We start from the raw sequence: 16,848 nt of genomic DNA on the forward strand, positions 1-16,848 counted from the left end.
CGGCTCCCTGCAGTGTGTTCGGTCCGGGACTGCATGGCACTGTCTACAAGGGGGATGTGTGTGCAACCATACAGGGGGTTTTGACACTATATACAGGGGGAATTGTGTGGGGAACACTCTACAGGTGTCTTTGATTAGAGTCCCGAGACATAACTTTGCTTGGGTCCCCAGAAATGACAAATTTGCCCCTGAGGTTTAGTACAAGGATACTTACTGCTGGGGCCCTGTATGTAAGTCTGCATTCACAGGAGCGTAACAAATTTACGTGCGTAAAAAAACGCACGTAAATGCGGTTGTGTGCGTTGCGTTTTGCTTCAGTGTCCTTTGCGTGTGACATGTGTTTTTTACGTACTTGCAAGCACTTTTTTTTTCTTCAATGTAATTGATGCGTGAAACACGGACAGCACAGGGTTGTCATCCGTGTACTGTCCGTGGTTTTCACGCACCCATTGACTTCAATGGGAGACTAGGCGTGTGAAATACACCGATATAGGAAATGCAGTGAGTTTCACGCAATGGACACACGCTGCATGAAAACTCACGCATTTGTGAATAGCCCCATTGAAATCAACGGATCCGTGTGCTGTGCATTATTTCAACGCACAGCAGTGACGAGAATCACGCTTGTCCGAATGTGCCCTAAGTCGATCATGTGTGATACTGTCTGCTGGGGCCATGTATCTAAGCCTATCATGTGTGATACTGTCTGCTGGGGCCATGTATCTAAGCCTATCATGTGTGATACTGTCTGCTGGGGCCATGTATCTAAACCTATCATGTGTGATACGGTCTGCTGGGCCGTGTATCTAAGTCTATCATGCGTGATACTGTCTGCTGGGGCCATGTATCTAAACCTATCATGTGTGATACTGTCTGCTGGGGCCATGTATCTAAACCTATCATGTGTGATACTGTCTGCTGGGGCCATGTATCAAAGTCTATCATGCGTGATACTGTCTGCTGGGCCATGTATCTAAGGCTGGGTTCACACTACCTATTTTCAGGCGTAAACGAGGCGTATTATGCCTCGATTTACGCCTGAAAATACGGCTCCAATACGTCGGCAAACATCTGCCCATTCATTTGAATGGGTTTGCCGACGTACTGTGCCGACGACCTGTCATTTACGCGTCATCGTTTGACAGCTGTCAAAAGACGACGCGTAAAATTACAGCCTCGTCAAAAGAAGTGCAGGACACTTGGGACGTTTTTGGAGTCGTTTTCTCATAGACTATTGAAAACAGCTCCAAACACGGCCGAAAAAACGGTGCGAAAAACGTGAGTTGCTCAAAAAACGTCTGAAATTCAGGTGCTGTTTTCCCTTGAAAACAGCTCCGTATTTTCAGACTTTTTGGCTCAGCGTGTGAACATACCCTAAGACTATCATGTATGATGCGGTCTACTGAGACAATGCATCCAATTCTATCCAGCGGTGTAGCTATAAGAGACTTAGTCTTAGGCCTGATTTACACGAGCGTGTGCGTTTTGCGCGCGCAAAAAACGCTGCGTTTTGCGCGCGCAAAAGGCATTTGACAGCTCCGTGTGTCATCCGTGTATGATGCGCGGCTGCGTGATTTTCGCTTAGCCGCCATCATAGAGATGAGGCTAGTCGACGCCCGTCACTGTCCAAGGTGCTGAAAGAGCTAACTGATCGGCAGTAACTCTTTCAGCACCCTCGACAGTGAATGGCGATCACAATATACACCAACCTGTGAATAAAAAAGACGTTCAAACTTACCATGAACTGCCTGCTTCCTCCAGTCCGGTCTCCCGGCCGTTGCCTTGGTGACGCGTCCCTCTCTTGTCATCCGGCCCCACCTCCCAGGATGACGCGGCAGTCCATGAGAACGCTGCAGCCTGTGATTGGCTGCAGCCTTTGCTTGGCCTGTGATTGGCTGCAGCCTGTGCTTGGCTGCAGCTGTCACTTGGACTGAAATGTCATCCCGGGAGGTCGGACTGGAGGAAGGAGCCGGGACTTATCGGTAAGTCCGAACTTCTGGTTTTTTTTACACGTATATGTATATTGTGATCGAAAGTCACTGTCCATGGTGCTGAAACAGTTTAAGTCTTTCAGCACCGTGGGCAGTGACTGTCTCCTGACGTCGCGTACCCGAACATTTTTTGCCGGGTTCGGTCAAAACGAGTTCGGCCGAACCCGGTGAAGTTCGGTGCGCTCATCTCTAATTTGACACTCCGTTTGGATGTTTGTAAACAGAAAAGCACGTGGTGCTTTTCTGTTTACATTCATCCTTTTGACAGCTCTTGCGCGAATCACGCAGTTCGCACGGAAGTGCTTGCGTGCGGCATGCGTGGTTTTCACGCACCCATTGACTTCAATGGGTGCGTAGATGCGCGAAAAACGCACTATTATAGAACATGTCGTGAGTTTTACGCAACGCACTCACGCTGCGCAAAATTCACGCATCGTCTAAACTGCCCCATAGAGTAATATAGGTGCGTACGACACGCGTGAAAAGCACGCGCGTATATTACGCTCGTGTAAATGAGGCCTTATAGATATATCTCCTACATATATATATATATGTAAAACAATATATATTTTTCAAAGGGCAGGGATATACGTCCTTATCTTTTAAGCCCCTAGCAACACCCCTGCATGTGACCATACCTTTGGGACCCTTTAACAAAGAGGGATTGTCCAAAGTGGACATTACCATTAAAATGGATCAGTCATCTCTTCTGACATGTCTGTTTTAGTAAACACTTGTGTTCCCCATAAAATTAAAATTTTAAGGTACGAACACACTAAGCGGATACGCTGCGGAAAACTACAGTGTACCCGACCCAGAACCCGCAGCACACACATTCCGTCCGAAAAACAGCAACTTTAAAGCTTACCTCCTAGTCATGGCGACATGTCCCTCTCTTCTGAACACAGTCTGACCTCCTGGGACGACTCTATAGTCCATGTGACCACTGCAGCCTTTGATTGGATGCAAAAGTCAAATGAGATGAAACGTCATCCGAGGAGGCCTGGGTTACGTTCAGAAGAGAGGGACTACAGTAAAACTCGCAACACACATTCAATGGGGAAAACCCACAAAGGAAGAGTAGCGATTCTGCAGCATAAATTAGCATGCTCCGGCTTAAAAACTATTTCTAAACGTTTTTTCCAGCAGATTTTTTCCGCTGTATGAGGCTGAGATTTGTTCAAATCTCATCCACACTTCTGCGACTGTATTAGGGCCTGTTCACATCACCGTCGGGCTTCCGTTCAACCTTTCCGTCAGAGGAACCGATGAACGGAAAGCCAAAAGGAAACCATAGCTACCGTTTACATTACCATTGATTTCAATAGTAATGTTTCCATTGCAATTGGTTTCCGTTTTTTTTTTTGCAGAAACACTAGCAGTCGACTGGTAATGCAGAACTGTAGCTATGGTTTCCATTTATCGGTTCCTCCGACGGAAAGGTCGAACGGAAGCCTGACGCTGACCTGAACAGGCCCTTATGTTGTGAACTTTCTGCAAGGAAATCCGTTGCGGAAAATATGAAGGGTTTACGCCGAGTCTGTTCCTACCCTGGAGCATTTCTTCTTAGAACCCTGCATTTTAACAGGTCCTTCATAAAAGCCAGTGGAACATTAGTGGAGATATCCCTCTAAAAATGACACGTTTCAAGTCTCCATGACATTACAGCAGCGCTGTTACAATAAGGCTGAGTTCACACGTCTTGGTCAAAATGCGGTTTTGCCGCGGAAAACAATTGGGCCGCGACACGTTAACCCAGCCTAAACGTCGTCTATCTCGTTAGGTCGCTGCTTCCAGTGCGACTTTACTATCAGGAACCGCTATAAAACTAAGTAGCGCAGAAGGACATGCCAACAACTGCGGCGCGTCGCTGAAGGAAGGTCACGTGACATTGGGTACCCGGACACGTCACCGCCACGTCCTCCGCGCATGCGCTGGCCACCAGCAGCTTCCTGGTTTTCATTCCTGAATGCCCACGTCATCACACCACTGCTGTGTGTACACTGGCCGCATCCTCCGCCCCTTCTTCACCCTTCACCCCGCCGCGTCTCAACAGCACCGGGGCCTGCACCCTATCTGTCCAGAGCTGGGGATCTGTGTTCCCCGAGTCCTTTTCCTCCGGCACCTTTACACCTGACCGCATCCTTCACCATGAATTTCCTAAGGGGCGTGATGGGAGGTCAGCCGAGCTCCGGTGTGCAGCCATCTGGAGCCGAGACTGTGAGTGACAGCAGCCTCTGCCTGCATATTATACATCTAGACAAATGACGTCACAAACTTGTCCTATCATGGTAGTGTTACGTGTGTCGTCATGTGTACAGGCTGCTATTTGTTACACAACATGACCTGTTACTGGTAGCCTAGCACTTTATTGTCAGACGTGCCCTAAACTGCTAGCAGCATGTATAGGCTGTCATTTCTTAAAGGGGGTCTCTGCAGCTCACATGCCCTTAGCCTGTTTGGAGTGAGAGTCCCTCACTCTGGACCCCCTCCTTCAGCTATTGCCTTCTTCCCACACTCAGGACATCAATGTAAACAGTGGATGCCATGACCATGCATTGATTACAGTAGGCACCTTCAGTGGGGCAGAGAAAGAAAAGATCAACATTGCAGCTCCTTCACCACATAATGCTGATTGGGCATCTAGACAACTCCTTTAGGCAGGAGCCTACGTGGCGACTTTTGTCAATCAATGGGTTGCAGGATGGCATAGGGTGCGATCTCAAAAAGAATTAAGATCGTCAAGAGGGTGTGATTGTAGAGTGACTGCAATTTTATTGTCTCAGGGAATGTGACCGTCCTAGAGAAACAACCCAAAGCAATGGTGGCCTGTCCTCACACAGCAACTGCACTTTCTCAGTGTGTTGTCCCAGCCTAAAGGTACATTCACTTCTTGTGTAGTTGATCTGTCCTGGGAAGTCTCATAGTGACATGTCAGAAGTTCTCATTGCTAGAAGTCCGGACATTGAGATTTCCACCAGTAGCTAAAGTGAAGGGGCTGCGATTCTCTGCAGTGCACTGCACCCCTTTCTGTTCCGTCTGCTTCGTTTTGGAAAGGTGAAGATTTGCATTACAATCTGTGGTCCTTCTTCATCCCTCCTCAATGAAGCCCTGAATGACATGTTGCAAGTTCTCCATAACTGAAGATCTACATTTAATGGGTTGTCCACTAAGACACCTCACTTTCATGAGGCAAGTCCAGTGATCAGCTAACCACTGTGGAAGCTAGCCCATGAAAGAAGTTCAGGATGGACAACCTCTATCATTTTGAACTATGTCTGGCTGCTGGAATCCCTGTTATTGCTTTGGTAAGCTATTGGTGCATGCACATATAGCTGCTGATAAAATGGAAGATCCTGGCTAGTAGAGGGATGCCATGAGGTGGAGACCCCTCTATAATGTCCAATTACCCAAATAGCACATATAGATAGAGGCAAATCACTGGTCGCAGCGGTGATGTCATTAAAGAGGCTCTGTAACCAGATTATAAGTGCCCTATCTCCTATATAATCTAGTCGGTGCTGTAATGTAGATAACAACAGTGGTTTTTATTTTTAAAAATGATCATTTTTGACCAAGTTATGAACAATTTTAGATTTATGCTAATTAGTTTCCTAATAGACAACTGGGTGTTTTTTAACTTTTGACCAAGTGGGCATTGTAAAGAGAAGTGTATGATGCTGACCAATCAGTGACCAATCAGCGTCATACACTTCTCTCCATTCATGTCCGTCTGTACACACAACACAGAGTGATCTCGCGATATCATGCTGTGCTGTCACACACACCCACATTAAAGAGGCTCTGTCTCCACATTATAAGGGTATGTGCACACACACTAACTACGTCCGTAATTGACGGACGTATTTCGGCCGCAAGTCCCGGACCGAACACAGTGCAGGGAGCCGGGCTCCTAGCATCATAGTTATGTACGATGCTAGGAGTCCCTGCCTCTCTGCAGGACAACTATGACGTACTGTTAATCATGTTTTCAGTACGGGACAGTAGTTCCACGGAGAGGCAGGGACTCCTAGCATCGTACATAAGTATGATGCTAGGAGCCCGGCTCCCTGCACTGTGTTCGGTCCACTACTTGCGGCCGAAATACGTCCGTCAATTACGGACGTAGTTAGTGTGTGTGCACATACCCTAAGTACCCTATATTGTACACGATGTGATCGGCGCTGTAATGTAGATTACAGCAGTGTTTTTTATTTCGAAAAACGATTCTTTTTGACGGAGTTATGACCTATTTTCGCTTTATGCTAATGAGTTTCTTAATTAAGAACTGGGCAGGTTTTACTTTTTGACCAAGTGGGCGTTGTACAGAGGAGTGTATGATGCTGACCAATAAGTGACCAATCAGCGTCATACACGTCTCTCCATTCATTTACACAGCACATAGCGATATAGCTATATCGCTATGTGCAGCCACATAAACACACTATAACGTTACTGCAGTGTCCTGATAATGAATATACATTACCTCCAGCCAGGACGTGATGTGTATTCAGAATCCTGACACTTCGCTAATACAATCCCGACACTACAGCACAGCAAGTGTAATCTCATTTGAAATTACAGTTTACAGCGTAATCTCGCGAGATTACGCTTGCTGTGCTTTAGTGTCGGGATTGTATTAGCGAAGTGTCTGGATTCTGAATACACATTACGTCCTGGCTGGAGGTAATGTATATTCATTGTCATGACACTGCAGTAACGTTATAGTGTGTTCATATGGCTGCACATAGTGATATAGCTATATCGCTATCTGCAGAGTAAATGAATGGAGAGAAGTGTATGACGCTGATTGGTCACTGATTGGTTGGCGTCATACACTCCTCTGTACAATGCTCACTTGGTCATATAGTAAAACACGCCCAGTTGTCCAATGAGAAACTCATTAGCATAAAGCTAATGTAGGTCATAACTCCGTCAAAAATTATAGTTTTTATAAATAAAAAAAACACTGCTGTAATTTGCATTACAGCGCCGATCACAGTATGTATGATATAGGCCACTTATAATTTGGTGACTGAGCCTCTTTAACTCTACCGAAGTGTCTTGAGAGTGAATAGACCTCACCTCCAGCCAGGATGAGATGTCTATTCACACTCCGGACACTTCGGTAAAGTTTGTGTGGGACTTAACTCGCACAGCACAGCGTGATCTCGCTGTGCTGTCATTCACAGCGTGATCTCGCGAGATCACGCTGTGCTGTGATTAAGTCCCAAACAAACCTTACCGAAGTGTCGGGAGTGTGAATAGACATCTCATCCTGGCTGGAAGTGATGTCTATTCACTCTCAAGACACTTCAGTAACGTTAATGTGGGGGCATGTGACAGCACAGCGTGATCACGCTGTGCTGAATGCAAATGGACATGAATGGAGAGAAGTGTATGAAGCTGATTGGTCATCGTCATACACTTCTCTTCACAAAGCCCACTTGGTCAAAAAGTAAAAAACGCCCAGTTGTCTTAAGAAAAAAATTAGCATAAAGCTAAAATTGATCATAACTTGCTGAAAAGTGATAGTTTTTCAAAATAAAAAACACTGTTGTTATCTACATTATAGCGCCGATCAGATTATGTAGGAGATAGGGCACTTATAATCTGGTGGCAGTGCCTCTTTAAGGTCGACACATCACCACTACCAATGGGGGACCAGGGGAGCGTTGGTAGGGGAAGATTCAATGGAGATTGGTAACCCCTTTAATTTACAAGGCTCATGGTGACTGTCAGAGAAACTTAAATATGGGGAAGAGCAGGTATTTATTTTTTAATGAAGGGAACAAATTTCCCAGTGCGGAGTATTTCATTTTCAGTCTACATTTCTGTGTAAATACAGGATTAGTTCATAAGAATCCATCCGGATGTTTGTCTGGTCATAGCTTAGTCTATGTTCACATCTGCATCTGGTATTTATGTTACTTTACTCCGTCAGAGGAGCAGAGCAATGAAAATACCGGTCACACCGGTTCCGTTGCACCACGGACAACACCAGCAGCTGACTGAACCCATTGACTTTAAGGGTGTCCGTGGTTTTACCGGAAATAATAGCTCAGAATGCTGCACTATTTCCGTTAACTTCGTCCGGACCTGTGATGGAGGCCCCTCACAGAGCCTCAAGCACAGATGTGAACGAGGCCTTACAGTGTTAGTCTTTGTTCACACTTTATTTCCTTCCGCCTCAGGTATAAGTCCGGTGTATTTCCCGAAGTACTCCTCCGATGTAAGGTTGTATATGTCGCCAATGGGTTCCCATGTACAGGGAAGGGAAGTGCAGCAGATTACGCTTCCCTCTATATTTAAAAAAAATATTCAGAGGTATGCATACTGGCCCAGCGTATGATATATAGACATACTTTTAGCATACACTGGGTGCTTTGAGCCCTATGGATATGTTTAGAGTATACATCGGCACATTTGTCTAACACTATTAAAAAAACAAAGTGTGAACAAAGCGTTAGGTGTAGACCGTTTTCTTGTTATTTGCACAGTTCAGGCAGTAATGCTGAGCCCTGGCTGGGCCTAGTAAGTTGTCAAACTTGTCTGATACAGATAACCCCTGTAAAATGGTCTGTAAGTTTGTTTTTTTAGGTAATCGTGAGACCCCATCCCCCTTCTATTGAAAATAACTCAAAACTCACTGCTCTGGAGAACTCAGGACGTCTATTCAAGTCACTGGACGGCGAATTCAATTGCTCTGAGTTTTGTGGCCCAGTACCACAGCCCCCACACGGATCCGTGAAAAAGACTGTAGTGTGTATGGGGCCATAGACATAAATGGGTAAGTGTGTTATCTGTTAAAAAAAATGGATAGCACACTAACGAAACAACAGTCGTGTGCATGTAGCCTTACTGAATGTGATGTGCAGACCTCTGATGGAACCAAGAGCCATTTTTAAGTCCTACATAATGTCAGGCCGACCGGTACTGTAGTAGCTCGGCAAAGTAAGAAACCTCACTTTGTCTATAACGTTTTTTGTTTTTTTTCTTTGTACCAACATCCGCAATTGTTACATGAAAAAAGTCTGCTGGCGAGTGCATAGTAGCCATACACATTAGGTAGCTGCGGGACGAACACCATTTCTCCCGACACCATAAATATTCATGACTTGGCTGCGCGAGCATGTTTATTCCAATGAGGAGAGGAGAAGAGAATAAGCCGCTGTCCGACACCTGTGGCAATGGCTTATCTCTTGCTGGGAACGGAACATCGGGCATGTTAAAATCCAAAATGCCCCATCCCTCTTTTTTTCCTGACCTCTATCGTTGAAGGGACAGTTAGCAGGCCACCATACACATGAGATCGTTGGGCTGAATTGAGCCTAAGTTTTGTATGGAGCCATAAGATGGCTCCCATTCTGGTTCATGGGCACTTTACTGAACCTCCCTATGCCTCCAGTTTCGTACGAGGCATGCAACATTGTGCCATTCTTCACTGGATACCGTATGTAACTCTGTACGGAGGCCGTATGGCTATGTACTATATAACCTACAGGAACTGATGTACTGGCTCCGAGCACACGGGGCTACTGGTGTGTGAATGACTCCTAAGGTTTTTTTTGGCACTGTTTTTGTCGCGATTACATAAATTGTGCAAAAATGAAACCCCAAACAATTCATTTAAATACACCCTTAGGACTCATATACAGGCCTCGTAATATGGCTCCATAGAGCTCGATTTCTGCTGAACCTTAGTATGCCTCTGATTTCATACAGAGAAGTACGCCATTTTTATCTGTTGGGTTCTGTATGAAAAGATCATCCCATGCTCCAAGCATTGCTTCTAGGGTAGAATACCTCTTTACATCCGGAGTCCGATGGAATGTGGCATGATTTTTTTTTTCTGTTGGGTCGATGCAGAATGTAACAGAACAAAACCTCAGTATGCACATGAAATCGGAGGGCCTCGTGGACATCTATGGAAGCTCTAAGTGCAGTACGAAGCTGTGACACGGTATGTGCATGAGCCCCAATACTGCGTTCATAAATCTGTGTAGACATACACGTGGCTGATCCCACTAATTTCACCAGGATCAGATGTGGATTGGAAGAGCTTTACAGGGATTGGACAAATTCCACTCTTCTTGTTTTCCCCAAGATAAGCAGCTTTAGAGGTGAATGACAGTCACTTATTTTCGTCCCTCTATAGAATAACATGGCAATTCAGTGGGACTAAACAGGGCAATCAGGGAAAATATCTTAAGCCTATGGCCAGCCTAATCCATATTCCTATACTATTTAGGCTTTGTTCACATCTGCACTAGGGCTCCGTTCCGACGTTCTGTCTGAGCTTTCCGTCGGAACGGAGTCCTGACCGTCGCAAACGGAAACCATAGGTTTCCGTTTCCATCACCAATGATTTCAATGGTGACGGATCCGGTGCCAATGGTTTTTGTTTGTTTCCCTTGTGCAAGGGTTCCGTAGTTTTAACTAAATCAATAGCGCAGTCGACTACGGCTCCGTTCCGATGGAAAGCTCCGATGGAATGTCGGAATGGAGCCCTTGCGCAGATGTGAACGAAGCCTTAGCTTGTCTCTGTGCTGCAATACTTACAATTCCCTGGTCTTGATAGTAATGGGCAAGGTCTGTTCCTTAGTAAACATCAGACATACATAGAGGTCAATTGATGTATTATCATTCCCTGTAGACAAGCATAAATATGGGAGAGGGGTGGGTGATGCATGGTTAGATATACCGTCAATCCTTTGTACTTTCCCATCTCCAATTTCCAAATCGGGAGGAGGGGCATCGTTTCACCTCCCGCTTTAGGCAGCAGAAAAGTTTGGATCACTCCGATTCAACTCTAAAAAAAAATAATCTAAATAAATATAAAACTTCATGGACTTTATGTATAGTTTTGGAAGTCGACTATGGGTTTTTGTTTCACATTGAGGGAACACTATAGCTAAACTCTGCCTGTAAAAGAGTCTACAGTATTGTGGTTGGCATGCAGCGTGCCGATAAGCTGTACTTGGTAAAGCTCATAATAGAGTTTATCTCTACGTTATTCTGTTTATACAAAAATACACCGAGAACCGATTCCCATTGTTTTTCAATTCGATTTTTCGATCAGTTAGCCTCTGTTTTGTTAAGAAATTATTACTGTTTGATTTTTCTACTTGGTAAAAAGAAACCATAATTTAAAAAAAACCTTGCAGTAACCTGATACACGATTGTTTCCGCGTCTGTTCTAGACTTCTGCTCTATATAAATCCTCCTCAGCACAGATGTGGTCAGGAGGAATGGGGGTACTCGGGTTCCTCATACTTTTGTACAGCGGAGGCCCCAGTAGTAGGACACTCAGCGATCTAACATTTCTCACCGATCCAGTTTTTCATCTTCGCTTTTACTTCCCCACCCTCCAAAAGCCATAACTTTTTTATTTTTCCGTCCATATAACCGTACGAATGCTTGTTATTTGCGGAATTTTCATGGCACTGCTTATTGTACCATATAATTTACTAGGAAAGAATTTCTATGGAATGGGGAAAAATAGTGATTGCTCCATTTGGTTTTTGGGTTTCGTTTTTACACTGTTCACTGTGCAGTAAAAATGACATGTTAACTTTATTCTGTGGGTCGATACGATACAGCGAGTTTTTTTTATGATTTACTACTTTTACACGGAAAAAGCAAATTGTTAAAAATAAAATGTGTTTTGTCGCCACATTCTTAGAGCCATAACTTTTCTATTTTTCTGTCGATTTGAGCGGTTTAAGGGCTTATTTTTTTAAGCCGAGCTGTAGTTTCAATTGGGGTACATAAGACTTTTTGATCACTTTTTTTTTATTCCATTTTTTGTTTGAGGTGACAAAAAAACAACGATTCTGGATTTTACATTTGTGTATTTTACTGTGTTCATCGTGTGGGTTAAATAATATTATATTATAGTAGTTCGGACTTTTTCAGACACGGCAATACCATTCATGTTGTTTCTTTCTTGTTTTTTTTTCTACATTGCTTTTGGGAGAAAATGGGGAAAATCGTGTGTTTTTGTTTTTTTTCAATATTTTTCCTTTTTTTTTTTTTTTTTTTTAAATATATGTATTAAAAAAGACCTTAACGCTATGTAACTTTTTTTAAAATAATGAACCCCTTAGGGGACTTGAACCAGCGATCGTTGGGTCATTTGCATGGTATTCTGCAATACTAATGTATTGCAGCATATCGTTATTTTTACAGGCTCTAATTAAGCCCTGAGTCTGGCAGGACTTAGGGCGGGTTCCCATGGGGTGGATACATTGCGTAAAAATCACGCAGCGTGTCTGACCTTGAACCCGCAGTACATTCCGTCCGAAATGTTACATTTTTTTCCGTAGTTGCGATTTTTGGTCCGTAATCGCTGCGAATACGCCGCAAAAATTGCAACACTTGGCTTTCTGTTGCAGGTTTTTCATCCCCATTGAATTCAATAAGGAAAATCCGCAACAGAAAATCAACAAAAATGCAGCATTAATTGACACGCTGTGGATTTCATTTCCGCACCACAGGTCAATTTATTAACGTTTAAATAATAAACGTAGCGTGGGCATGAGATTTTAAAAATCTCACCCACTTTGCTACTAATGTAAATTCTGCGCAATTTCCGCAAACAATTCTGTTGCGGAAGTTCTGTTGCGGAAATTCCACAGCGTTACGCTACGTTAGGAGCACACAGATGGCTGACCTGCGGGCCTTCTTTAGGGCCCAAGTTGCCATGACAACCATTGGCAACCCCTATATTTGTTATAGTTTCCGCCCAAAAAAAACGTAAACTTTACAGAACAAAGACAAACGGAAACCATTAGAAACTAAAGCTTTACCATTGCAATTAATGGTAATGCAAACGGAAGCTATGGTTTCTGTTTGCCTTTCTGTTGATGGGTTCCTCCAATGGAAAGGTCTAGCGGAACCCATCAACGGAAGGGTGACGCTGATGTGAACGAGCCCTTAGAAAAAAGGGTCTCCTTTTTCTTTTTTTTTTTTTTTTTTCCAGAAACCGTATCAATCTTGCCCTAGTCTGTGTCTGGTATTGCAGCCTAGTCCCAGTCAAGTGAATGCAATACCAAACATAGCCCATGGACAGCAGAGGCATTGTTTATTGGAAAAAAGCCGACCCTTGGTTTCTTACATCATAAACCTCTTTATAGTGTTTCTCCGGTTATGTCCTTGTTTGTACTGCCAAAATAATAAAAGTGCTGTCTGGAGATGCAGCTGGCAGGACGGGCAGTCCTTTAGTCTAGGCATCAATAGAATGGTTGAAGCCTCCCCTGCAAAGGTAGAATTTACAATTAATAGGCAGAGAGGCTTCTGGCACTGTTCACAGGCCGGGTGTACAGAAACAATCTATGGAAGCGGATTCTCTTGGGTCGGAATTGCTATCATATTTTTTGGTCTTTCTTGTTTCCTCCATAGTAATAATTTGTCACCGGAATCTCTGTTTGCAACTTTCATGTTCGTATATGTTCAAAAGAAAAATCTCGCTATGGATCGCAACTGTTTCCAGACAGCTGATGTAGCAGCTGTCGCACAACAGAGGTCTTATATAAATAAAACTCCTATAACGGAGCCTTGGGGCCCAGTGATGAAACAGTCATTTCTCAGGCACAGTCCTCAAGATTATCTAGATTCATTAAATGTAAAGGACAAGAATAGCAACAAAGTAAATTGTGGCAAGTATCTTAGACTTTGCTCACATCAGCATTCTCGTTTTCCATTGTTTTGATCCTACGTAACCAGAAGTGCTGGATCCGTTGGACGGCCGGCACCTGGCGGAACCCATTGAATTAAATTTTTTTTCTGTTTTTCCGGTGAAATCGCGCAATTTTGTCTGGCATTTCTCACCAGATCTGAGCCTAAAGGCAAGCGTCCAAGACAAAATCAGGAGAGTATCCTTTGGTTAGAGGGGGGAGTATTAAAGAGGCTCTGTCACCAGATTATAAATGGACTATCTCCTACATAATCTGATCGGCACTGTAATGTAGATTACAACAGTGGTTTTTATTTTGAAAAACAATCATTTTTGAGCAAGTTATGAGCTAGTTTAGATTTATGCTAATTAGTTTCTCAATGGACAACTGGGCGTGTTTTTACTTTTTACCAACTGGGTGTTGTACAGAGGAGTGTATGAGGCTGACCAATCCGTGACCAATCTGCATCATACACTTCTCATTGTTCCAGTTCCTGATTGGTCAGCGTCATACACTCCTCTGTACAACACCCAGTTGGTAAAAAGTAAAAAAACGCCCAGTTGTCCATTGAGAAACTCATTAGCATAAATCTAAACTAGCTCATAACTTGCTCAAAAATGATCGTTTTTCAAAATAAAAACCACTGCTGTTATCTACATTACAGCGCCGATCAGATTATGTAGGAGATAGTCCATTTATAATCTGGTGACCGAGCCTCTTTAAGGAGAGAATAAGGAAAGGTGGAACATGTAGAAGGTTGGAATGGAATTACAGCATAGCAACAAAAAGTATTGAAGGAAAATAAATGTTGGTATAGTTTTGGGGAGGCAAACCTGTCAAATGTGAATTTTTCACATCACAATAAAACAAAATAGATGAGTTGTCTTTAGCATTTTCAAATGTTTGAAGAGCTGGTGAGGCCCTTTCTACATTAATGTCATGGCTTCCGTTTTTAACGGACAGATCCCAATAACTCAGTTTTCTTCTTTTTTGACGGTAAGGATAGTGCTGTAAAAACAAAACCGAAACCTTAAAACAGAAATTGTGATTTCGGCCCGGTTCACATCTGCATTAGGGGACTCCTTCACAGATCTGGTCGAAAATACTGGAAAAAATAGCGCAGACTGTCCGTAAAACCACAGACACCCTGATGGAATCCAATAAAGTCATTTGGTTCCATCGGGCGCCAATGGTGTCGTACAACGGAACCGGCAATTCCGTATCTTTCGTTCTTCTCCACTGACGGAGCAGAACGACTGACACAAATGTGAACGAGGCCTTCTCTTGTTCTGTCAAATAATGTAAAATACAAGGGGCAACAGGGCATAAAGCCAGGGAAGATCACACTCACTGATGTCAACATATTTGGAAAAAAAATCCTTCCCGATACACCATCGCCAGAAATCTTTTCCATATAATCTGTAATATTATTACTTTCAAGGAAAGCATCCAGACCCCTTTTAAACTTTTTCACTTTATTGAGAGTTTCATATTTTCACTGCTCTTACAGCAAAAAAAAAAAAATAATAATCCATTTATGGGTGTTGAAATTTTCTTTCTTCTAGACGTAGTGGATGCCCCTTTGTTATACTGTATCAGAAAGATAATTTTTTTTCTGGACAAGTTTTGTTGTAACGCCATAGTAGGGCACATATGCAGAAAGTAAGGTCCCACATGTGTGCATTTGTTGTTAGGATGGTGTCGTGATGATTTGGTAACCAGTTCCATTTGCGCTTTGGTTCATTTTTTGTTAGACTCTGGTTATTTTATAAATGTGTTAATCATCTGGTTGTTTTTTTTCTTTTCACCAGATCCAAAAGCTCTGTGACCGAGTTGCCTCATCGACCTTACTTGATGACCGAAGAGATGCTGTACGAGCCCTCAAATCCTTGTCCAAGGTTTGTTATTATGTATGTTGTTTCTGGGGTATGTTGGTGACTATATTGAAAAAAAATCTCCACATAGAGTAAAAAAATAACGATTTTGATTTGTGTCCCCTTGTGTCTGCCTCTGTCAGTGAAATTACAAATTTGCCAGTCTGTGACCACTGAGTCTAATCTCCTTTGATACCTAACACAGACATTAATGTATATAGGGGACTGGGATGGATTAGGCCGGCGAGACTCCACCCGTGAAGACAGAGCTATTGGTATATATTCCAGTCTATGTCTATACAGTGGCATACGTCACGGCCTCCCGTCGGAGGTGTACATCGGGAATTTATTCTGCTCTAAATACGGATTTGAAATTCATAAAAATAATTTTTTACGTTTCATTCTCCATTCGCCTCTAAAGCCAGATTCAGAATTGTACTGGTTACCCGTTGCCATAGAATAGACTACTGTGGGAGCTTATTAGCTTTCAAATTATGTTCCCTATGAAAATGCACAATTTTTTTTTTCCTCTTTTCTGTGAGCAGAAATATCGTCTTGAAGTAGGCACGCAGGCTATGGACCATCTGCTGAATGTGTTACAGATCGACCGGTAAGAGACATTTCCCTTTTTTTTTTTTTTTCCCTCAATTAGTTACATAGTTAGAGAGTTGACAAACACTTAGGGCCATCTACTACAACCTTTTATATTTACCAATCCTAGTTTATACAGAGGAGGAGGAAAACCATCCTTGAATGGCATGGACCAATTTTACTCCTACTGGCAATTAGACAGATCCCCGGATCAATATTCTACATTCCTACCACGAACCCTTAGGCCCCATTCACATCGCGTTTGTGCTCTCCGCCGGGCGTATACGTTTTTAAACAATAAAAAAGTATTGAAACGTAGAAGCTGAGTCGGTGCCATCATCGACGGTTCTCAGTGGTGTATTACAGCTGACATCCGGCTCTAATGGCGGGGACCGAAATTAGCGTCGATCCCCAACGTTAACCCCTTAAAAGCGATCGCTGCATTTAAGGAGTTTGCAGCTCATCAGCACCCCAGCAATGAACTTGCCGTGGTTCCGGTGGCTGCAATGGCAACCGGAGGCCTAATACTGGCTTCCCGGTCTGCCTAGCATGGAAGCCGGTCAGGCCCCGCCCGGAGGCAGGGCCTGAAAGGCTTCTGTAGCTGACGGTAAGATGATGCCGGCTCAGGAGCTGAGCCGGCGTCCTCAGCGGTGTATGTCAGCTGTATGTTTCAGCTGACATCCACCTGTAACGGCAGGAACCGGAGCTAGCTCT

General features: G+C 43.7%; 1 protein-coding gene across 2 annotated transcripts in view; it reads left to right on the plus strand.

Moving 5' to 3' along the window:
- Window positions 1–3,947: 3,947 nt before the first annotated feature.
- The window catches only part of USO1 (USO1 vesicle transport factor), a 69,844-nt gene continuing 56,943 nt past the window's right edge, over window positions 3,948–16,848 (plus strand). For both annotated transcript variants that reach the window (XM_075860709.1, XM_075860710.1), the window contains exons 1-3: window positions 3,948–4,211; window positions 15,481–15,567; window positions 16,089–16,153. In XM_075860709.1, coding sequence (XP_075716824.1) covers window positions 4,143–4,211; window positions 15,481–15,567; window positions 16,089–16,153 — 221 coding nt within the window. In that variant the 5' untranslated portion in view covers window positions 3,948–4,142. The remainder of the gene's footprint in view (window positions 4,212–15,480; window positions 15,568–16,088; window positions 16,154–16,848) is intronic.

This window comes from Rhinoderma darwinii, chromosome 1 (genome assembly GCF_050947455.1).
Source record: "Rhinoderma darwinii isolate aRhiDar2 chromosome 1, aRhiDar2.hap1, whole genome shotgun sequence".
Lineage (NCBI taxonomy): Eukaryota > Metazoa > Chordata > Amphibia > Anura > Rhinodermatidae > Rhinoderma > Rhinoderma darwinii.